The following is a 24,622-nucleotide window of genomic DNA, read 5'->3' as shown; positions in this document are numbered from 1 at the left end:
TAGTGGAGAAGACAAACATTAAAATAAATTACAGACAAAGGAAGCAGCAGAGTATAAGGATTTGTACATAAGAACTGTAGGCAATGGAGAAGGGAAGGTGACTAGGATGGGGAAATAAGAGGGAAGGCCTCCCAGGGGAAATATTATTTGAGTAGGGATTTGAAGGTGGGGAGAATGGTGATCTGTCAGTTATGAACTGTAAGCTTGTCCTCTGACTGTAAACTTGTTTTGGGTAGGGAATGTGTTTACCAACTCTGTTTAACTGTTCTCTCCCAACCACTTAGTACAGTGCTCTGCACATAGGAAGGGCTCAATAAATACCACTGATTGACTGATGAACGGAGAGGGAGTTACAGGCCAGAAAGCGGATGTGTGCAAGGGGTCAGTGGCGAAAGAGTTGAGACTGCGGTATAATGAGTAAATTGGCATGAGGGGAGCAAAATGCGAGGGTAGGATTGAAATAGGAGATCAGTGAAGCAAGATAAGAAGGGGAGAGCGGATTGAGTGCTTTAAAGTGCTTTTAGACTGAGCCTGGGCAGGGATTGTCTCTATCTGTTGCCAAATTGTACACTCCAAGCACTTAGTACAGTGCTCTGCACACAGAAAGCACTCAATAAATACGACTGAATGAATAAAGCCAATGGTACCTATGGACTTTGTGTTTGATGTAAAGATTGATGGACAACAATTGCAGGTTTTTCACAAGTGGAGGGACATGTACTGAACAATTCTTCAGAAAAATGACCCAGGCAGCAGAATGATTTAAGGACTGGAATGGAGAGATTCAGGAGGCAAGGAGGTCAGTAAGAAGACTGATGCAATAGTTGGGGCTGGGGATGAGTGCTTGGAAATCTGTGGTAGCAGTTGGAATGGAGAGGAAATATTGGATTACAGAGGTACTGTGAAGGTAGACCCACAGGTTTTAATGACAGATAGAGTATACAGAAGGAATACTCCATGCAATAACGTTATCTGGTGACACTACAATATACAGGATTACTGCTGTGTTAATGACTGTATCACTAGGAGAGAATCTCTCATTATTTTATTCTTCATTATAGTACTATTACTAATAATAGTTCAAGAAACTAATTAAATCATTTGCTCTTCCCTATGCTCCAGAATTGAGAGATCCATCCAGTCCCTGATCAAAGGCAGCACCTGTGATCCCAGACAAACATTTCACAGAGCTCGTTGCTGGGCCCTGGTCTAGGATTCTCTGATTCCTGAGGTGATGAGATCAGTGGGGGCTTCTTAATTTTCTCAGACACCAGAAGCCTTTTGCCGCACAATGATGAACATTTATTACCACACTATCCATCCCCAGTGACTGAAGGTAGCATTTTGCAGGGATAATTAAGCTGACTTTCTGTCAGATAATAAAAGCAACATTTCCAGGCCAGCTTTCCTGAGAGGCAATGTATACGGAACTCCCTGGCAAAGTTCAAAGGCTTCTATGGTTGAAGTCCATTTACTGGACAATTGGGATGGCGCCTGGATCTCTAATGGCTTTCAGAGAGTAATATCATTTTCCCAAGGGCATTCTTCCATTGTGATCAATCGCCTGGGTGATCACTACAGGGGACAAGGTGAGGAGGAGGAGCAGAACAGAAGACAAAATGATCAGAGAGAGCTGGACTGAAGTACAACTGTTTGCTCAGGTGTGACAGAAGACCACCTTCCACTCTAACACTGGGGGTCTGAAAGACAAGGAGGTGGAGGCATTGCTGGTGACCCTCTCCCTTAAGCCCCACCACCTAGGGGGTAGCAGTTGGAGGCAGAGGGCTGGCTTGCAGGGACAATTTAATGAGGGAGGGAAGTTAAGAGGAGCAGGGGCTCAGAGATTCAAAGACCCCTCATAACTCCCGGTTCAGCAGGATTGATCCCTAATCTGGCAACTAAAAGCCTCCTTAAAACTTTGGAAGTGGACAGGAAATTGTAGATATGGTCACATAGCAGGGGATGAGGGGTGGTAAGGACACGTTGGATAGGTACACAGAGAATCCCTGCCTCTAGGACAGTAGGGTAGGGAAGAGAAGAGCGGAAAACAGGAGCAGTGGCAGGCAGCCTGCAGAAAAGCAGCATTTGAGAAGTGGAGACAACTGACTGGGGTACAGTCAGCACTGTTTCTTTTCCCAGCTCCCTCAAAGACTCCAGGGGAGTGGAGCCAGTGGCCACTTGGGTAATAATGCCTGGGGTTTCATCTGGAGTTGCCACAGCTTAATTACCCCTGCCAAATGCTACCTCCAGTCATTGGGAATGGATAGTGTGGTAATAAATGTTCATCACTGTGAGGCAAAAGGCTTCTGGTGTCTGAGAAAACTCAGCATCCCCACTGTTCTCATTATCTCAGGAATCAGGTGAACCTGGAACCTGGAGTCCCCAGGCAAGCAAAATTGGCCTCCAAAACAGTGAGAAATGGGGTACAGTTATGGTTGCCCACATTCCCATACACTGATGTGGAAGCAAACGGCAGGGTGTAGATCCCCCTACTGAGGAGTCCAGAAGGGATTTGGTGGTGAGCCTAGCAACAACATTCTCTACACCAGACTGTTCAGCTTGCATCACACTACCTCCCTCTGCTCTCTCTGCCTAGTCTCCCACCTGGGCTCAGGGGAAAAGATTTCCACAAGTCCTGACTCCCCAACCCCTGTTTGGGACAGAGACTGGTAAAGAGTTTGGATTGTCAGGTTGTCAGAGGCAGGCTGTTCCCCTTGCATTCATTCATTTGCAGAGCATGCACCAGGTGGGCTTTTGCAGGTGGTGTGTTGCAGGTGGCTTTTGGGGTGGTGGTAGGGGAGGCTGGGGCAAGAGGTATCTCGAGTCTAGATTCTCTTCCCCTTTCCCCCATATTAGATCTCTGATAAAGTTCATTAACAACTTCTTATGGCAATAATATTGCAGCGGAAACCATATTCTCAGTCAAAGAGTCCCTTGAATTTTGGAAACATGGGAAATGACATAATAATAGTTATGCATTTGTTAAGGGCTCACTATCTGCCAAGCATTGTACTAAGCAGTATAATGGGGTAGATACAAATTAAATCAGGCCGGAAGCAGTCCTTGTCCAATACCGGGCTCATGGTTTAGAGGAGAATGAGAACAGGTATTGATTCCTCATTTTTCAAATATAGAAATGGAGGCACAGAGAAGTTAAGTGACTTATCCAATTTACCCAGGAGGCAAGTGGCAGAGCTGAGATTAGAACCCAAGTCCTCTGACTCTCAAGCACATTTTCTTTGCACTAGGCCAACCCACTTCTCTAATGATTCGCTATATCAATCAGTCAATGATATTTATTGAGCGCTTATTGTGTGCAAAGCACCGTACTAAGCGCTTGGGAAAGTACAATACAACAGTAAATAGTGACATTCCCTGCCTACAACAATCTCACAGTGTAGAATGGGGGAGACACATCAATACAAATAAATAAAATTACTGATATGTACATAAGTTCTTTGGGACTGGAAGGGGGGAAAAGCAAGGGGAGCTAGTCAGGGTGACGCAGAAGGGAGTGGGAGATGAGAAAAAGTGGGGCTCAGTCTGGGAAGGCCTCTTGGAGGAGATGCACCTTCAATAAGGCTTTGAAGTGGAGGAGAGTGGTTGTCTGTTGGACTAGAGGAGGGAGGGTGTTTCAGGCCAGAAGCGGGACATGAGCTGGGGTCAGCAGCAAGACAAGTGAGTGGAGGCACAGTGAGAGCACTGGAGGAGCAAAGTGTGCAGTAGAAAGCAAAGCATTAGATAGAAAGCAAAGTGAAGCAGACAACTGTCCCAACAGATGACCCCTCATTTGAAGTGGGGGCAAAGAATGGAAATCTGGGAACCCATACAAGCCACTTTTCTTATCTGGTCTCAGGGGAGAAGTTTCTTGGAGATAATACTAATCATAATAAGCCTGTTGTTGGGCAGGGATTGTCTCTCTTTATTGCCGAACTGTACTTTCCAAGCGCTTAAGACAGTGCTCTGTACATAGTAGGCAATCAATAAATAGGATTGAATGAATAATGATCTAATAATTAAAAGCATAATGATAATAATAGAGATATTTGTTAAGCGCTTACTATGTGCCACGCACTATACTAAGCACTGAGGTAGATATAATTAATCAGGTGGGACACAATCCCTGTCCCAGATGGGCTGTGGCTAAATTCTTTAGCTACTATCTCCATTGAAGAGCTATGTATCACGCTGCCAAATCTTCCAGGGGAGGTAAGAGTAGTTTTGTGGAAAGCCGACCTGAAGTAATTTATCAAAGGAAAAAATTAAATGAAAAAGAAATGCAGTGTCCACCACAGGATGTTCTGACTGGTCTTTATATAATTCAGAAGAAAAATGGTCTGAAGCTGGGGAGAAGCAAAGATGACATTTAAGTCATTGCCATCAAAATAATTTAGTAAGGGGTCCTCTTTACGCTTTGAGTTACATTGGGTCCAAACCCAGTAAATTTAAAGACACAGTCTCTATCCTCTAGGAACTTTGTTTAGGAGCTCATAATCTAAGAGACAACATAGCCACAGATCTACATTTCAAAGGGCAAGCAGACAATTATAAGTTCCATATACAACCTCACTGTACAGAAATGAAATTGTATGAAAATATATAACATCTTTCAATCCAATTTTCCAAGAAACTGAAAGTCATTCTCTAGTGGCTGCTGCACAATTTCAATTGTTCCCCCCAAAGAATGTGGTTTTGGGGTGTTTCCATGTTTTTAGGCAATGGCTGCCCATCCTTCTCCACAACACACAAAATCTACATCAGCTCCCTCCCCCTACTGATCCTTACTCCTCTCCCACCATGACCCAACCTGCACACCTCTCTCCTCTATGTCAACCCATTTACTGGGCCTTGCTGTCAACTCTCTCACTGTCAACCCCTTGCTTCTGTGCTCCCTCCTTTCATGACACAACCTCCTGCTTCACATCCACCAGATGACTGCTTTTCCCATCTTCTCAACTCCCCACCCTATTTCTTTCTCTCCTGCATCACCTATACACTTGAGTCCTCATTCCCTAAGAATTTAAACACTTTCTCTACATTCTCCCCACCCCCATCACTAATGTACACATATTCATACTTGGTTGCTTTTATTTCCTGTAGTTTATTTTAGACACTAAAATAAATAAACCTCCCACATTAAATTGTAACCTTCTTCAGGGCAGGAACTGTGTCTACCAATGCTATTGTTCTCTCCCAAGATCTTAGTAATGTACTCTGCATTCAGTAAGTGCTCAGACTGTAAGCTCATTGTAGGCAGGGAATGTGTCATATTATTGCGTTTTACTCTCCCAAGTGCTTAATACAATGTGCTGCACACAGTAAGAGCTCAATAAATACAACTGATTGATTGGTTTCTGTCATACACACATCCAAAATTACAGTGTGAAAATGCTACATGCCCAGAACATGCTCTGGATAAACATGATGTACAAGCAGTGGGGCTCATGTTTTTATAAGATGTACAGGGAATTATGCATGTTCTGGCAGGGCTGAAGTGAAAAATCATAACATTTGAATTAACAAGCATACTACTCATCCACTGGTTTTATTGAACATCTTCTAGGGGCAGAACACTGTAATAATAATGTTGGTATTTGTTAAGCGCTTACTATGTGCACAGCACTGTTCTAAGCGCTGGGGTAGATACAGGGTACAGGTAGATACAGATACAGGTTGTCCCACGTGGGGCTCACAGTCTTAATCCCCATTTTACAGATGAGGGAACTGAGGCACAGAGAAGTTAAGTGACTTGCCCACAATCACACAGCTAACAAGTGGCAGAGCCGGGATTAACACTGTACTAAGGACGTGGTATGATACAACGGCAGTAAAAGACCCAGTTCCTTATCTAGATGATATTCAATCCTCGACTGGATAGTTGGAAGACTGATAGACACAAATTGCCAAATAACTAAATTAAGGAATTATAAAAAGAATTGAATCAGAGTCCAGGTCTTCCTACTCCTTAAAAAACTCCAATGGCTGTCCGTCCAATTTACATCAAATGGAAACTTCTTAGTATTGGCTTTAAGGTACTCAATCAGCTCCCCCCACACCTAACCTCACTGATTTCTTACTACAAGTAAACATGATCACTTAGCTCTTCTAACACCAATCAATTCTCGGTACTTCGATCAATTAATCTCTCGTATTTATTGAGTGCTTTCTGTGTGCAGAGCACTGTACTAAGTGCTTGGTAGAGTAATAATAATAATAATTTTGGTATTTGTTAAGCGCTTACTATGTGCCAACCACTGTTCTAAGCGCTGGGTAGATACAAGGTAATCAGGTTGTCCCACGAGGGTCTCACAGTCTTAATCCCTATTTTACAGATGAGGAAACTGAGGCACAGAGAAGTTAAGTACTTGCCCAAAGTCACACAGCTGATAAGTGGTGGAGCCAGGATTAGAACCCATGACCTCTGACTCCCAAGTGCATGATCTTTCCACTGAGCCAAGCTGCTTCTCTACACCAAAACAATGTAACAGACACATTCCCTGCCCACAAATGAGTTTAGAGTCTAGAGGGGGAGACAGACATAATATAGATGTCGATCTCATCTAACTCTGCACAAAATAGGCGTTCAATAAATGGTATTGATGATGATGATGATGACTCCTATCCAGTCAGAGAAGTTCCATGACAGGATAGCCATCTTTTACGTCACCAGAAGAAAGATGGATATGTCAATGCTCCCAGGTGATTTACCACTCCCCAGTCTCTCCGCCACCCTTCTACAAAATTTTCTCCCCCTGTGGCCTTCCCCAATTTGGCTTTTAAAATAGTTTCTCCATTATCTACTTTGCTTTCCTGCAAGCCCCTCCTTCCAAAACACCAAGAGAGGAGCTAGGGATGTAATGCCAAAATCAAATGTGTTATAAATCTAGAACAAGAAGCAGCATGGCCTAGTGGATAGAGTGCAGGCCTGGGAGTCAGAATGACCTATATTTGATTCCCAGCCCCACTACTTGTCTGGTGTGTGATCTTGGGCAAGTTGCTTCACTTCCTCTGTGCCTCAGTTACCTCATCTGTAAAATGGGGATACTGTGAGCCCCATATGAGACATGGACTGTGTCCGATCTGAAGCAGCATGGCTTAATGGAAAAGATCATGGGTTTGGAGTCAGAGGTCATGGGTTCTAATCCTGGCTCTGCCACTTGTCAGCTGTGTGACTTTGGGCAAGACACTTAACTTCTCTGTGCCTCAGTTACCTCATCAGTAAAATGGGAATTAAGACTGTGAGCCCCACCTGGGACAACCTGATAACCTTGCATCCCCCCCAGCACCTAGAACAGTGCTTGACCTATAGTAGTAAGCGCTTAACAAATACCGTCATCAATTACTATTGTTACTGTTAACTTGAATCTACCCCATTGCTTAAAACAGTTCGTGGCACATAATTAGGCCTTAACAAATGCCAATTAAAAATACCCAATTAAAAAAAAAGGTGTCTATTTAGAAATGTTGTAAATGCCATTTGTCTGATCATGAAATATCTTAGGGCAAGGACCTCCTGACAAACATTTTCACATGAAATCAATTCTTCTCCTTAGTGTGCGTATAAATATGTAGTAATAATAATGCATTTGCGAAGCACTTACTACTAATAATAAACACGGTACTTGTTCAGTGCTTACAATGTGCCAAATACTGTTCTAAGCACTGGGGTAGATACAAGTTATTCAGGTTGGACACAGTCCCTGTCCCACATGGGGCTCACACTCATAACCCCATTTTTGGATGAAGAATACTGCCACAATACAGCCATTCCAAGGATTGATTTGCAACCCTGTTATCAGCTCATTAGCCCTGCAGAGATGACAAATAGTAGCTTTATTACCATGCTTACTGGGAACTGAACAGCAAAATAAGGTCTGAAGATGTTTCAAGGAGGGAAGAGAAGCCAAGAGTGTTGAAGACAGCTGAGAGGTTAAGAAACTTTAGGATAGAGAATAACCCATTAGACTTGACTATAAGGAAATTATTGGTGACTTCCTAGAGTGTGAAGGGCTCAAAAACCTGATTATAAAGGGTCAAAAAGAGAGTTGGTTAAGAGGAGAGGCAGGGAGGGGTGGCTCATAGTAGTGAAGAGGTGATAGGGAGACTTTGGTAAGTCAATACCTGACCTTTTCGACTTTGCCAATGATGTTTCCCATCCAGATACACCTTAACTGACCACTAAAACAAAGGTTTACAAAAAATGATTTTTGTTAACTTTTTTTTAAGAGTACAGCTATTATGCTGTAGTAGGCATGCCAGGTTGATGCAGCACAACTTGAATGAGTTTTGGAGGACTTGTGGAGAGTCCAAAACAGAGCAACAACAATGATGGAAAAGCTGGAGGAAGGTGGTTTTTAGGGGAAAGACTTAAAGAATCTGGGAACTTTTATTTGAAGAAGCGAAGGATGGAAGGGAGGGGAGGATTTAATAATAGTCTTGAAAAATATTATTTAGGAAGCTGCATCAATCAATCAAATTATTGAGCCCTCTGTGTGCAGAGTACTGCACTGTTTGGGAGAGTATAGTACAATAAAGTTAGTAGACACAATTCCTGCCCACAGGGAGCCTATACTTGCGAGGGGGAGACAAACTCTAAAATAAATTACGTATATACACCTAAGTGCTGTGGGGGTCTGGACAGGGTGAATAAAGGGTACAAATCCAAGTTCAAGGGTAACACCAAAGGGAGAGGGAGATGGGCGAGGGAGAAGGGGAAATAAGGCAAACCAATCTAAATGGTTACAGAAGGGAGACAGCTTAGGCCCAAAGATAAGCACTCCACCCCCCTACTATAAGAGAAAGCGAAACTGAAATGCATTGGAAATAATGTGGCTTTAGATACAACTCTAACACTGAAATGGTACCCGATGTCTCTTGCCCAACACCTGTCGAGATCTTGATTTACTCATCTTCCCCACCCAAAATGATTAAAAAAGACCTTGTGAGGATTCATTCCTTTTCAATCCTAGCAACAGGATTTCTTGCATTTCTTTTCAGAGCTCTTATCCATGGCATGCCCCTTATGGATTGGCCCTGAATACGGCCAATAACCTTTTAAGTGCCTTGTAATTTCATTCCAGCCTTTGAGAAAACTGAATGTGGTACTCTGCATGTGCATGAGTGTGTGTATCTGTGCACAAGCATCACCACCCCCCACCTCCACCTCCCAATGTTAGTATGGTCCTGGCAAATAGATCTCCCTTGTGAGATTACACATCCAAATTGTCTTAATACCTTAATAAGAGAGGTTGTGCTTTTTACCCCCAACTTTGCACCAAAAGCTTCTTGTTATGGAGTCTTGATGGGCGGATGGTGTGAACCAGTGAACCTCTGGAAGAAATTGCTTACTGAATAATAATAATAATGATGGTATTTATTAACTGCTTACTATGTATGAAGCACTGTTCTAAGCACTGGAGGGGCATACAAGGTGATCAGGTTGTCCCACGTGGGGCTCACAGTCTTAATCCCCATTTTACAGATGAGGTAACTGAGGCACAGAGAAGTTAAATGACTTGCCCAAAGTCACACAGCTGACAAGTGGCAGAGCCGGGATTATACAGATCAGAGTCTGAACACAGGAAACAGGCTTCTCTGGATGTTTATTTCATGGCCTTAACAGTAGCTTTGTTACTCACACAGTTCCTGCACCTAGTCTTTATACCTCTTCTTTCATTGGTGTGTTGATGTTATGCATGGTAGGACAATGGGTTAAAGATGGAAAATACTCCTCTCAGTACTAATTTCTAAAATGACTGGGACCTGTAACCAAATATTACACACTGAGGGAGACTTGTCAATATTTCTGGTTTTGAAATTGCTTTGGATATAGTTGATTGTATTTTGTACTGGGGAGCTCGCAGTTTAAATTCTCTGTTCCTTCAGAGGGAGCTTTTATTGTTTTTCCAAATGGTTTATTTTATGTCCTCTGGGCAGCAAGAAAACTGTACTAGAAATGTGCTCTGTGTGCTCCAATCCAAATATCACCATTATTCTTATTTTAGGGGTCATCTGCTGGAATAGGAGCATTCTCATTCTTGGGAGGTGAACCCTTCTTTATTTTGGGGTGTGTGTGAATGTAACTCAATAGGACTGTATGGGCCTAGGAATTGATAACACAAACAGTTCACCCTTCCTTTGTTCCCACAGTCCTGTATATTGACAGCATCTTCATGTTCGAACTCTGTGAATTCCATCTCCTTGAGCCACATCTACCTGTGGCTGGGTTTTGTATTAGTTAAATAATCCCTACTCATGAGATAAATTTATTAAAAATACAATACCTTTCTCTTAGCCTTGAGCTGTTCATGATACTTGTCAGATGTGTCTCCTGGGATCTCTCCTCCCCAGAGGGTAATTCCAACTATGGTATAAGTGATGCCCATGACAAGCAAAGGAAAGCAGTACACCAAGACAATCACAATGATGTGATACCTGCAAAGGGAGAGACCAGAATGCTGAAGATTTGGGAGTCGGCTGACTCAAAAATCCTGCTGGAAAGATGCAGAAATCAGCTATTCCACTTCTCCTTTAGTTTCTGAGTTTTTAAAAAATATATTTAACAGGCTGACCCAAACTGTCAAAGTTTAACTGTAACCCAGGAGAAAATGACATTTCACTTCATATCTACTGTCATGTGAAGTTATGCCTTGGAGTCATCAGCTGGCCTCAGCACTGGCTTCTGGGGTGGATGAACAAGCCAACTTGCCATTAGGTCAAGGGCAGTACAGAAGACCACATCAAGTTTGTATTTTGTTTTGTTTTCCCTGCAAGGGTGGACTCATCTCCTTATCTGAAATTACTAAGATGACTTTTTACAACTGTATTAGCCTGAGTTTAGCTTGTAGTTTAGTTTTGCATATAGGTTAAAGAAAAAAAATCCACCCATCAAATGTCAGGGTGCATCTAATGGCTGTGGGCATTAGTTGCCAGAAAAAAAAACGCAATGCCAGTTCAGTGGATCATCTTTTTAATTTCAATTCATTTTCATGCATTTATTGCCTGATTTCTCTTAAATTCTTTTGGAGATTTGTTTGTTTTTTTCTGACCTTGGGTTTGTGCATTTGAGCCAATATGCCCGGCAGTTGCAAAAAGAGTGAGGCTGTGGTTTAAATTCAATAATCTTCCTAAAAATAAGCACTGTTGCCAAATTGTACATTCCAAGCATTTAGTACAGTAAATACGATTGAATGAATTACTAGTATTTTTGTAATACAGAAATCCTGAAACTTCATTGAAAACTAAAACGAAACAACACCTGATTGAATTTTAAGGCAAGACGTCACAGAAATACAGTTTTCTTCCACATGGATTTTTTTAAGTCAGTACAACATAAGGAATATCACTCAAAACTTTGTTATTCAGTAGGCTTAGCTAGTGGGAGTTGCAGATTAGTCAAAATTTCTGGTTTTTCAGCACCTCAGTAAAGTCTCTGCTGAAGCCTTGGAAAGGTCTTGGAAAGGAGTGAATCTTGATCACCCTTTTACACTCCAGTGGGACTGTTTGTAAATCAGGTTAAGATGCCCAAGGGAAAATACTGTTAAAGTACTGTTTGTTAATTGCAACTAGTGGAACAATGTATCAGCACATTCACCGCTTGAAACAGGAGGAGCCCTCAAAGGGAGAACTTCCAGGCTGCTGGAAAACTGAAAATGCTTGCTAATCATACTAACAAAGAGCTTCTACCAACCACCCTTGGGAGCTACAATCCCATGGATGAATACAATGTTGTAAACGTCTTTTCCACTGAGAGAAATTGGCAGTTTTTCCAAGTAAGGGGAATCAAAAAAGAAGAAAGTAATGAGCTAAATGATAAGGCTTTACTCTGAAAAATTAAATACATGGAAACATTATATGACACACAGTGTAATCTAGCAAAACAGAGGAAATTCACTCACGTAAAATGTTGATTTGATCCTTCTGGCCACTGAACATAACAAAGGGTTCGTCCAGGCATCACTTTGGTTTTGGAGTACAGACACTGGGGAAATGCGAGCAGGAAAGCTAGAATCCATATACTCCCGATGACGACCTTGGTAGCTGTTGCAGAGAGTCTAGGCTTCAAGGGGTCTATGATAGCCATATATCTGCATATAAAAGTCAAATCACACTTATGAGAGTGAACTCAATGAAACAAGCTCTTTTGTTATAATCAGGGTTGGAGGAAACCTGGGGAAATATGTATTTTTCTTCTCTCAAATATTGCCAACTCCACTGAAATAATTGGGAGGATAGTTACTTCAGTCATTCATTCATTCATTCACTCATTCAATAGTATTTATTGAGCGCTTACTATGTGCAGAGCACTGTACTAAGCGCTTGGAATGTACAAATCGGCAACAGATAGAGACAGTCCCTGCCCTTTGACGGGCTTACAGTTTAATCGGGGGAGACAGGCAGACAAGAACAATGGCAATAAACAGAGTCAAGGGAAAGAACATCTCATAAAAACAATGGCAAATAAATAGAATCAGGGTGATGTACATCTCATTAAACAAAATAAATAGGGTGATGAAGATATATACAGTTGAGCAGACGAGTACAGTGCTGAGGGGGTGGTATGGGAGAGGGGGAGGAGGAGAGGGAAAGGGGGGAGAAGAGGGTTTAGCTGCGGAGAGGTGAAGTGGGGGTAGAGGGAGCAGAGGGAAAAAGGGGTGAGCTCAGTTTGGGAAGGCCTCTTGGAGGAGGTGAACTTTAAGTAGGGATTTGAAGTGGGGAAGAGAATTAGATTGTCAGAAGTGAGGAGGGAGGGCATTACAGGACCGCGGGAGGACGTGGCCCAGGGGTCAACAGTGGGATAGGCGAGACAGAGGGACGGTGAGCAGGTGGGCGGCAGAGGAGTGGAACGTGCGGGGTGGGCAGTAGAAAGAGAGAAGGGAGGAGAGGTATGAAGGGGCAAGGTGATGGAGAGCCTTGAAGCCTAGAGTGAGGAGTTTTTGTTTTGAGCGGAGGTTGATAGGCAACCACTGGAGGTGTTGAAGAAGGGGAGTGACATGCCCAGAATGTTTCCGCAGGAAGATGAGCCGGGCAGCGGAGTGAAGAATAGACTGGAGCGGGGCGAGAGAGGAGGAGGGAGATCAGAGAGAAGGCTGACAGAGTAGTCTAGCCAGGATATAACGAGAGCCTGTAGCAGTAAGGTAGCTGTTTGGGCAGAGAGGAAAGGGCGGATCTTGGTGATATTGTAAAGGTGAGACCGGCAGGTGTCGGTAACGGATCGGATGTGTGGGGTGAACGAGAGAGACGAGTCAAAGATGATACCGAGGTTGCGGGCCTGAGAGACGGGAAGGATGGTCGTACCATCCATGGTGATAGGGAAATCTGGGAGAGGACCAGGCTTGGAAGGGAAGATGAGGAGCTCAGTTTTGCTCATGTTGAGTTTTAGGTGCCGGGCAGACATCCAGGTCCTGGAGGCAGGAGGAGATGCGAGCCCGAAGGGAGGGGGAGAGGATAGGGGCAGAGATGTAGATCTGCGTGTCATCTGCGTAGAGATGGTAGTCAAAGCCGTGAGAGCAAATGAGTTCACCAACGGAGTGAATGTAGACGTAGGACAGAAGAAGGCCAAGAACTGACCCTTGAGGAACTCCAACAGTTAAAGGATGGGAAGGGGAGGAGGCGGCTGTGAAGGAGACCGAGAATGACAGGCCAGAGAGATAAGAGGAGAACCAGTAGAGGCTGAGTCCGTGAAGCCAAGGTGAGATAAGGTGTGGAGGAGGAGGGGATGGTCGACAGTGTCAAACGCAGCAGAGAGGTCAAGGAGGATTAGAATGGAGTAGGAGCCATTGGATTTGGCAAGAAGGAGGTCATGGGTGACCTTAGAGAGAGCAGTCTCGGTAGAGTGGAGGGGACGGAAGCCAGATTGGAGGGGGTCTAGGAGAGAATGGGAGTTAAGGAATTCTAAGCATCGATTTATAGACGACTCGTTCTAGGATTTTGGAAAGGAAGATCTCTGATCAGTAGGGAAAGAAAAGCAGGATATTTATCATTGAATAATAATTGTAAAAATCATACCCCAAACCCACACCCACAAGATGACTTGTGGTCAGCTCAACAGAATGTTCACCAGTATAGAACTAGCTTGCAATTCAAATTTAGGATACGAACCACAGAAAAATTCTAATTACAAATTGTAAATTATAATTACTACCTTTTTCTCTGTTACCAAATATGTGGACATGCCTCCTTGAAATTAATATCATTTTAAATCTGAAAAAATCAAGCGTTACATACAGGGAAAGGATAACATAATTTGCCAAAGAGTCCTCGTGATTTTGGGGGGAAGTAAAGGATGTATATTGGTTATCTTATATGGTGTGCACACTTCAGAGCATCTTTATATATAATATACATGTATCACTACTCACCACCTCTTATAATAAAAATCAGATGTTCCTGATTCCTCCAAAATGTAAGCTAAATACTGCGCATAGTATCCAAAGATCTAAATTTTGGGTTTACAGGTAGATGAATCTGAAATGTCAAACTATTCCTAAATATAACCTAAAATGTATTACTAATTCAGAATTTGATAAATCAGTCAGATTACCAAATTACCAAAGTAAACTAAAAATGCATATTTTTAGGAACTGAGAGCATACATTCAGAGTAGCCAGAGAAAACAAGAAACTTAACTTTTTCACCTTACTCAACCTCATTTATTGAGCGCTTACTGTGTGTAGGGCATAAGACACATTCCCTGTCCACAGTGAGCTGGTAGTCTCAAGGGGAAGACAGACATTAATATAAATAAATAATTATTAAATAATAATCAATACAAATAAATACATTTACCACTCATTTACAGAAGCGTGGCCTAGTGCAAAGAGCATGGGCCTGGGAGTCAGAGGTCATGGGTTCTAATCCTGGCTCCTCCACCTGTCAGCAAGTCACTTAACATCTCTGTGCCTCAGTTACCTCATCTGTAAAATGGGGATTAAGACTCTGAGCCCTACGTGGGACAACATGATCACCTTGTATAATAATGTTGGTATTTGTTAAGCGCTTACTATGTGCCGAGCACTGTTCTAAGCGCTGTCTACCCCGCACTTAGAACAGTGCTTTGCATAGAGTAAGTGCTTAACAAATGCCCTCATTATTATTATTATTATTATTTAGGTTTTAATCCACTACCTGCATACCTGCTGTGTGACCTTGTACAAATCATTTAACTTCACAGTTCCCTATCTACAACACGAGGACTCAAAACTTGATCTTCTTCCTACTTGACTGGGAGCCCCATGTGGGATCTGATGATCTTGGATCTGCTTCAGAGCTTAGCACAGTGCTTGGCACAAAATAAGTGCTTAACAAATACCACAATTATTATTATTCCTATCAGAACAGGAAGCAGAATGTTTAAAAATAAAGGCCTTCAAGAAAATCTGAGAGCTAAAGTTCCTGAAGGCCTTCACAGCTGGCATTATAAGGAATGAATTGCACAAGTCCAGAGGTTCGGGACACTATTTCTTAATTATTTTCTTTTAGAGTTTGGTAAAATTATGAAATAGGTCACTGCTTATAACATGAAGTCTTTAAATCTCCATCATGTATAATATAGTTCTTGTATTTCATATATAAAATATATAGAGAAGCAGCGTGGCTTAGTGGAAAGACCATGGGCTTTGGGAGTCGGGGACGTGGGTTCTAATTCCGGCTCTGCCAATTGTCTGCTGTGTGACCTCACGAAAGTCACTTAACTTCTCTGTGTCTCAGTTACCTCATCTGTAAAATGGGGATTAAAAGTGTGAGCCCCACATGGGACAACCTGATTACCCTGTATCCACCCCAGCAGTTAGAACAGTGCTTGGCACATAGGAAGCGCTTAACAAATATCACAATTATTATTATTATTATTAAATATAAAAGTTACTAAATTGTCTTTTTAAGGCCACTGGGTCAGGGCAATCCTCCATGGGAAAACTAAGGCAGGAGCACTTCAGCCATCAGGCAGACTGGGCACTGGCCCAAGGCCCCAACCTGGAGTCATCTTTGGTCACCAGAGTCAAATGACTAACCATTTAACATTAAATAGAATGCTGGTGAATTTTGAGGTCCTACCCCACCACCCAAAAATGACCAATGGGACTGCTGAAAGCCCACAGCCAGCCAGTTCCTACCCCACCACCCAAAAATGAACAATGGGACTGCTGAAAGCCCACAGCCAGCCAGTCAGAGTGGCAGCTAAAGTAGGTAAATGCAGAAGGACAGAGGAGGCTGTACAATGCTCATCTTCCTCTTCCACCTGTTTCTAGTGGGGCTGGAGTTACACCACAGTGGCAATCCTGGAAACCTTCAGGAAACAAGCTGAGGTATAGCTTCTGCACCTGGCCATCATGATGGCCTCCACAGCAGAGGAAGCAGTAGAGGTGAGTGAGTGAGGGAGAGAGAGAGAGGGAAATACCCACCATGAACTGTGCTCTTTCATTAAAGGAGGCCTTCTAAGGACATACATGGCCAGAAATCAAACCTGGAGTGGGATAGTTTTCTAGGGTAATGACCAAGGGGCCTATCCTGAGCCCAGACACAATTGTTTAGGGAAGCAGTATGGCTTAGTGGCCTGGGAGTCAGTGGACATGGATTCTAATTCCAGCTCTGTCACAGGTCTGTTGTATGACCTTGGGCAAGTCACTTAGGTTCTCTGTCTCAGTTATGTCACCTATAAAATGGGGATCAAGACTGTGAGCCCATGTGGGTCAGGGACTGTATCCAGTGCTTATGTACATATCTGTTATTTATTTATATTAATAAATATAAAAATAAATTGATAAGCAGCATAGCTCAGTGGAAAGAGCCCGGGCTTGGGAGTCAGGGGTCATGGGTTCGAATCCTGAATCTGCCACTTGGCAGCTGTGTAACTGTGGGCAAGTCACTTAACTTCTCTATGCCTCAGTTACCTCATCTGTAAAATGGGGATTAACTGTGAGCCTTACATGGAACAACCTGATTACCCTGTATCTACCCCAGCACTTAGAACCGTGCTGCGCACATAGTAAGCACTTAACATTACCAACATTATTATTGTTATTATTATTAATGTCTGTCTCCCCTTCTAGACTGTAAGCTTCTTGTGGGCAGGGAATGTGTCTGTTTATTGTTATATTGTACTCTCCCAAGTGCTTAGTACAGAGGTAGCATGGTTCAGTGGAAAGAGCCGGGGCTTGGGAGTCAGAGGTCATGTGTTCTAATCCCGGCTCTGCCGCTTGTCAGCTGTGTGACTTTGGGCAAGTCACTTAACTTCTCTGGGCCTCAGTTACCTCATCTGTAAAATGGGGCTTAAGACTGTGAGCCCCATGTGGGACAAACGCAGTGCTTGGAACAGTCCTTGGCACATAGTAAACACTTACAAATGCCATCATTATTATTATTATTATTATTGTTACAGTCCTCTGCACAAAGTAAATTACAGATATATAGATAGGTGCTGTGAGGCTGGGACAGGGGAAGAACAAAGGGAGCAAGTCAGGGTGACACAGAAGGGAGTGGGAGAATGGGAAATGAGGGCTTAATCTGGGAAGGCCTCTTGGAGGAGACGTGCCTTCAATAAGGCAGTAATTGAGGAGAGTAATTGTCAGATATGAGGAGAGAGGGTGAGCCAGTCCAGAGGAAGACTGTGAGCGAGAGATTGGTGGCGAGATAGACAAAATCGGGATAACAATGAGTAGGTTGGCATTAGGGGAGCGAGTGTGCAGGCTAGGCTGTAGTAATTAACCCATAGACCTGGGTCACCTGCACAGTCTGCCTCCTTTGCGCTTGTGTCCAAGATTACAGTGTCGCTGATGGAAATCTAAATATCAGGCCAACTTCGTCCACTTCAACTTTACCTTTACATATTTTGACTCTACCCAGAAAAATTATTTCTCCATCTATATTTACACCCATGCCCATGGCCCTTGCCAGTTGTTCCAGACATTTTACTCCCTCCTCAGGCCCTGTCCCCCTGCTTTCCCCATCCCTTGCCCCCAGTGACCTGACTACCCACTTTATTAAGAAAACTGACATTTTTAGCTGTGAGCTCCCTAAAATCTCCCCTGTCCCTCCTCAGCTCCTTCCTCTTTTAGCCCCCTCTTCAACTGTTCCATCTTTCCCAACAGTATCTCTGGGGGAGATAATAACAATAATGTTGGTATTTGTTAAGCGCTTACTATGTGTCAAGCACTGTTCTAAACGCTGGGTAGATAAAGCATAATCAGGTTGTCCCATGTGAGGCTCACAGTCTTAATCTCCATTTTACAGGTGAGGTCACTGAGGCACCGAGAAGGGAAGTGACTTGCCCAAAGTCATACAGCTGACAGATGGCAGATCCGGGATTGGAACCCATGACCTCTGACTCCTAAGCCCGTGCTCCTTCCACTGAGCAACGCTGATCTCCTGCTTCCTCTCAAAATCCTTCGCACCTTATCAAAAAACTCTTGCCCTTGCCCTTCTTTCCTCCCTCACAGCCATCTTCAACTGTTGGCTCCCCAGTGACTTCTTCCCCTCTGCTTTCAACATTCCCAATGTTTCCCCTTTCCAAAAAAAAAAAAAAAATCCTCTATTGACCTCTACAGCTCCCTCCAGTTATCACCCATCTCCCTCCTACCATTCTTCTCCAAACTCCTTGAGTGAGCTGCCTATACCCAGTGTTTTAAATTTCTCTCCTCCAATTCTCCAATCTAAAACCTCCTCCAATCTGGCTTCCATCCCCTTCACAGAAACAACCCTTTCAAAGGTCACCAAATGAATTCCTTCTTGCCAAATCCAATGACCATCTTAATCCTCCTAGACCTCTCAGCTCTCTTCAATATTGCTGACCAACCCCCTTTCCTGGAAACATTAACCTTGGCTTCACTGACACAGTCCTTTCCTGGTTCTCTTCTTATAATAATGTTGGTATTTGTTAAGCGCTTACTATGTGCCGAGCACTGTTCTAAGCACTGGGGAAGACACAGGGGAATCAGGTTGTCCCACGTGGGGCTCACAGTCTTAATCCCCATTTTACAGATGAGGTAACTGAGGCACCGAGAAGTTAAGTGACTTGCCCAAAGTCACACTGCTGACAAGTGGCCGAGCCGGGATTTGAACCCATGACCTCTGACTCCAAAGCCCTTGCTCTTACCACTGAGCCACATTGCTTCTCATCTCTCTGGATGTTCATTCTCAGTCTCTCTTTGCAGGCTCTTCCTCTACCTCCTACCCCCTAACTGAGGGGGTCCCTCAAAGTTCAGTTATGGGTCCCCTTCTCTTCATCTACACCCACTCCCTTGGAGAACTCATTTGCTCCCGGGGCTTCAGCTACCACCTCTATGATGATGATACCCAAATCTACATCTCCAGCCCCAACTGCTCTCCCTTGCTGCAGTCTCACATTTCCTCTTGCCTTCAAGACATCTCGACTTGGATGCCTTCCTGTCACCTCAAACTTAACAAGTACCAAACTGAACACCTTATCTTCCCACCCAAACCCTGTCCTCCCCTGACTTTCCCATCACCACTATTATCATTTTCCCATCACCACCACTATCCTTAGTGTCTCAAGCCCTTAACTTTGGTGTTTTCCTTGACTTTTCTCCCTAATTCAACCCACGTATTCAATCTATGACTAAATCCTTTCAGTCCCACCTTCACAACATCGCTAAAATCAGTCCTTTCCTTTCCATCCAAACTGCTACCCTGTTAAAACAATCACTAATCCTATTTTACCTGGATTACTGCATCAGCCTCCTTGCTGACTCCCAGCCTCCTGTCTCTCCCCACTCCAGTCCATACTTCACTCTGTTGCCCAGATCATTTTTCTAGAAAAATGTTCAGGACATGTCTCCCCACTCCTCAAAAGAATCCAGTGGTTGCCCATCCACCTTTGCATCGAACAAAAACTCTTCACCATTGGTTTTAAAGCACTCAAACACCTTGCTCCCTCTTACCTCATTTTGCTATTTTCCTACTACTACCCAGCCTACACACTTGCTTCCTCTAATGCTAACTTTCTCACTGTGCCTTGATCTTGTCTACCCCACTGCTGACCCCTTGCCCACACCCTGCTTCTGGCCTGGAAAGCCCTCCCTCCTCAAATCCGACAGACAAATACTTTCCCCCTCTTCTAAGTCTTATTGAAGGCACACCTCCAAGAGGCCTTCCCTGTCTAAGATCCACTTTCCTCTTCTCCCAGGCCTTTCAGTGTCACCCTGACTTATTTCCTATATTCTTCACCACCCCTCTACCCCCTGCCTCATTTATTTATATTAATATCTGAATTCCCCCTCTCTAGACTGTAATCTCATTGTGGGCAGGGAATGTGTCTGTTTACTGTTGTATTGTACTCTCCCAAGTGCTCAGTACAGCGCTCTGCACAAGGTAAGAGCTCAATTAATATGATTGAGTGAATGAATGGAGAGTAGCAAGGTGAGGTAGGAGGGTAGGAGGGTCCAAGGTGAGCACTTTAAAGCCAATGGAAAGGAGTTTCTGTTTGAAATGGAGTTGGATGGGTAACCACTGCAGGTTCTTGAGGAGTGGGGAAAACATGGACTGAAAACTGAACCGTGCAGCAGAATGAAGTATGGACTGAAATGGGGAGAGGCAGGGGGCTAGAAGGTCAGCAAGGAAGCTGATACAGTAATCAAGGTGGGGTAGGATAAGTGCTTGGATTAACATGATAGCAGTTTGGATGGAGAGGAAAGGGCAGATTTTAACTATGTTGTGAAGGCTGAACCAACAAGATTTAGTCATAGATTGAATATATGGATTGAATAAGACGAGTCAATGGTATTGCCAAGATTATGGGCTTGTGAGACAATAAGGATATTGGTGCTGTCTACAGGGATTGGAAAGTCAGAGGAAGATCTGGGTGGGAAGATGAGGAGTTCTGTTTTTGACATGTTAAGTTTGAGGTGATGGCAGGACCCACTCTCAGGGTCACACCTGGAGAGTTCCCAATACTCTACCAGTCTCGGCAATGGGAGGGAGAGTGAAGCAGAGGCCTACCCATTCCATTCCTAGCTTGGGCAGTGGCTAGTGAGGGGAAGGCAAAGTCAAAACTCACCAATGTTGGGCAGCACTGGCATGGAAGACAGTCGAGGGTGGAGACTCAAGTTTACTGCGCGGAAGGCGGAAATGGTAAACCACTTCTGTATTTTTACCAAGAAAACTCTATGAATACATTACCAGAACGACTGCTGATGGAGAGCGGGGCATTCTGGGAGGGATGTGTCTGTGTTGTCGCTGTGGGTAGGAAACGACTTGATGGCATAAAACAAGACAAGATGGCGGGACATTCATTCATTCGTTCAATCATATTCATTGAGTGCTTATTGTGTGAGAGCACTGTACTAAGTGCTTGGAAAGTACAGTTCGGCAACAGATAGAGACAATCCCCACCCAACTACAGGCTCACAGTCTAGAAGTGGGGAGACAGACACCAAAACAAAACAAGGAGACCGGCATCAATAGCAACAGCATAAATAAACAGAATTATAGATATATACACATCATTAATAAAATAAATAGAATAGTAAAATAATAAATATGTACATATATACAAAAGTGCTGTGGAGCAGGGAGGGGGATAGAGCAGAGCAGAGGGAGGGAGTAGGGGCGATGGGGAAGGGAGAAGGAGCAGAGGAGAAGGGGGGCTTAGTCTGGGAAGGCCTCCTGGAGGAGGTGAGCTTTCAGTAGGGCTTTGAAGGGCGGAAGTGTGCTAGTTAGGCGGATGTGAGAAGGGAGGGCATTCCAGGCCAGAGGTAGGACGTGGGCCAGGGTTCGATGGTGGGACAGGCAAAAACAAAGCATAGTGAGGAGGTTAGCGGCAGAGAAGTGGAGTGTGCGGAATGGGCTGTAGAAGGAGAGAAGGGAGGTGAGGCAGGAGAGGGCAAGGTGATGGAGAGCTTTGAAGTCAATAGTGAGGAGATTTTGCTTGAAACGAAGGTTGATGGGCAACCACTGGAGATTATTGAGGAGGGGGGTGAACTGCCCAGAGAGTTTCTGCAGAAAGTAAATCCGGGCAGCACAATGAAGTATAGACTGAAGTGGGGAAAGACAGGAGGTTGGGTGGTCAGAAGGAAGGCTGATGGAGTAATCCAGTTGGGATATGATGAGTGATTGTACTTAACAAGGTAGCGGTTTGGATGGAAAGGAAAGGGAAGACCTTGTCAATGTTGTGAAGGTGAGACTGGCAGGTTTTGGTGACGGTTTGGATATGTGGGGTGAATGAGAGAGCAGAGTCAAGGATGGCACCAAGGTGGGCTCGGGATCTCTGCTCTCCTGAGGCGCAGCCTCGGCCCGCCCGGCCCCGATTCCCGACAAGCCCCCCTTCGCCTGCCGCTCGCCGACTCATCTGCGCTTCCTCCGCCTCCACTGGGGAGCTGAGCCTCGAATCGCCCAGACCCGCGCTCGCCTCAGCCTTTCGCAACCTGGACCTCCGCACCCCCGCTCGGGAACTCCGACACTAAGGATCTTCGCCCCCACAGACCCCCAGCCACCAGCTTCCAGTCCACCCCCCCCCGCTCGGGCCCGGGGACATTGCGCTCCCCTTCTCGATCCTGGGGACATTGTGCTCCCCTTCTTGGCCCCAAGGACATTGTGTCCTCGGGGGACATTGTGTACCCCTGCTCGGGCCTGGGGACATTGTGCTCCCCAACCGCTCCCCCACTCCGCCCGAGGCGGCCATTTTGGGAAGCCCCCACTCTGCCTGAGGCGGCCATTTTGGGAAGGCCTCACTCCCTCTTCCCTCCTGAGGTGATTCATCTCTCCCGCCCCCGCCCCGGGCGACGACGTCCTTGTTCTCACCATGTTACCTTACCTTAGCCGCCGCCTACGGCCGCCACCCACCCCGGACAACCTCAGGGCCCCCCCGCCGCCACAGGGTTATTTGGTCATGAGCTCTGGGACTCTCTCGGCCGCTGGCCGCTTGACTTTGAGTCTGATCGGGTAGGGTCGGCTCGTCCCCCGACCCTGGTCATCGCCTGCTTATTAACACTATTGTAGTGTGCCTTACTGTAGCATGTTGCTATATTAGCGATCTTGCTTGTTATTGTTTATTGTCGTCAGACTTTGAATCTGATCAGGTTGCCCCTTAATCGAGTCTACCCCAGACCCTGGTCATCGCCCCTTTTATTAACACGACTATATTGTATCATACTGTGTCATGTTGCTATATTAGCACTACCGTATTGTATCATACTGTATCATGTTGCTATATTACCGATTTCGTTTATTACTGTTTATTGTTGTCAGTGCTGCCACCCACCTCTCTGGCCTCGCCATGTCCCTCCTCCCCCTCTCCCCCTTCCTATCCTCCCCTTCCCCTTCCCCTCTCTTGCTCAGCTCTTTCCTGTTCTCTCCTCTGTCTCCTCCCCCCTCCCCTCTCCTGCCCTAGAACCCCACTTTACCAGCGCTACCCCTCTTCCCCCTCCCCCTACTCTTCCCCCCACCAAACCCCCTCTTCACCCCCTCCCCCCTTCTCTCTTCCCCACCCTTGCCCCATCCCAGTCCTCTTGTCCCACCGCTACCCCTCATCCCCCTCTCCCCGTCCAGGGCCCCGCCACCTCCTTCCCATCCAAACCCTCCGCTCCCCCCGCCCTTTCCCCCCCTCCCCCCTTTGCACCCACAGCTACTTTCAAGTGTGGCCTCTGGAACCCCCGCTCTATTACAGGTAAGCTACCTTTCATCCATGACCTTTTCCTCTCCCGCTCTCTCCTCCTCCTCGCCCTTTCGGAAACGTGGCTCTCTCCCAAAGACACGGTCTCCGCCGCCGCTCTCTCCGGTGGAGGCCTCTCCTTCTCCCACTCCCCCAGACTCACCGGTAAGGGAGGAGGCGTCGGCTTCCTCCTCTCGCCCCGTTGCCGCTTCCGCACTATCCCTCCTCCCCCTTCCCTCTCCTTCCCCTCCTTCGAAGCCCATATCATTCGCCTCTACCACCCCCTCCAGTTACTTGTCGCTGTCATCTACCGCCCTCCCGGTCCCACCTCCGACTTCTTCAACCACCTTGACCCCTTTCTCACCTATCTTCTCTCCTTCTCTCTGCCCACTCTGATCCTTGGAGACTTCAACATCCATATGGATGTACCCGACGACTCCTCTGCCGCCCGCCTGCTATCCCTCCTCGACTCTGCCGACCTCCTCCTCCACCATACCGCGCCCACTCACCGACTTGGTCACACCCTCGATCTCGTCATCTCCTACCGCTGCACTATCGCCGACTCTGAAATCCCTCTCTCTGACCATAACCTTCTCACCTGCCTCATCTCTCACACTCCCTCCCCCTGCAAATCTTTGCTACTGCCCCACAGAGACCTCCGCTCTCTCGATCCCATCCGTCTTTCCTATAGCATCTCTCCTCACCTTGCCGCCCTGTCCTCTCTTCCCACTCTGGATGATCAGGTCTCTGCTCTCAACTCCACCCTCTCTACTCATCTCGACTCTCTCGCCCCCCTTTCCCTCCGCCGCTCTTGCTCCACTAACCCACAGCCCTGGATCACCTCCTCCGTCCGCCTCCTACGCTCGAGCTGCTGAGCGCTGCTGGCGAAAGTCCAAGCACCAAGCCGACCTCACACACTTCAAATTTATCCTTTCCTGCCTTAACTCTGCCCTCTCCTCCGCCAGGCAAAGCTTCTTCCCCTCCCTCATTGACACCCATGCCCATCACCCCCGCCGACTG

The 24,622-nt window shown here is 45.5% G+C and overlaps 1 protein-coding gene across 1 annotated transcript in view; it reads right to left on the bottom strand.

Moving 5' to 3' along the window:
- Nucleotides 1–24,622, bottom strand: part of TACR3 (tachykinin receptor 3) — an 83,290-nt gene that overhangs the window by 25,040 nt on the left and 33,628 nt on the right. The window contains exons 2-3 of the mRNA XM_029076538.2: nucleotides 11,898–12,086; nucleotides 10,284–10,434 (exon numbers count right to left, since the gene is read on the bottom strand). Of these exons, the coding sequence (XP_028932371.1) occupies nucleotides 10,284–10,434; nucleotides 11,898–12,086 (340 nt within the window). The remainder of the gene's footprint in view (nucleotides 1–10,283; nucleotides 10,435–11,897; nucleotides 12,087–24,622) is intronic.

Source organism: Ornithorhynchus anatinus, chromosome 12, assembly GCF_004115215.2.
Source record: "Ornithorhynchus anatinus isolate Pmale09 chromosome 12, mOrnAna1.pri.v4, whole genome shotgun sequence".
Lineage (NCBI taxonomy): Eukaryota > Metazoa > Chordata > Mammalia > Monotremata > Ornithorhynchidae > Ornithorhynchus > Ornithorhynchus anatinus.
This window is presented reverse-complemented; position numbering and strand designations above follow the sequence as displayed.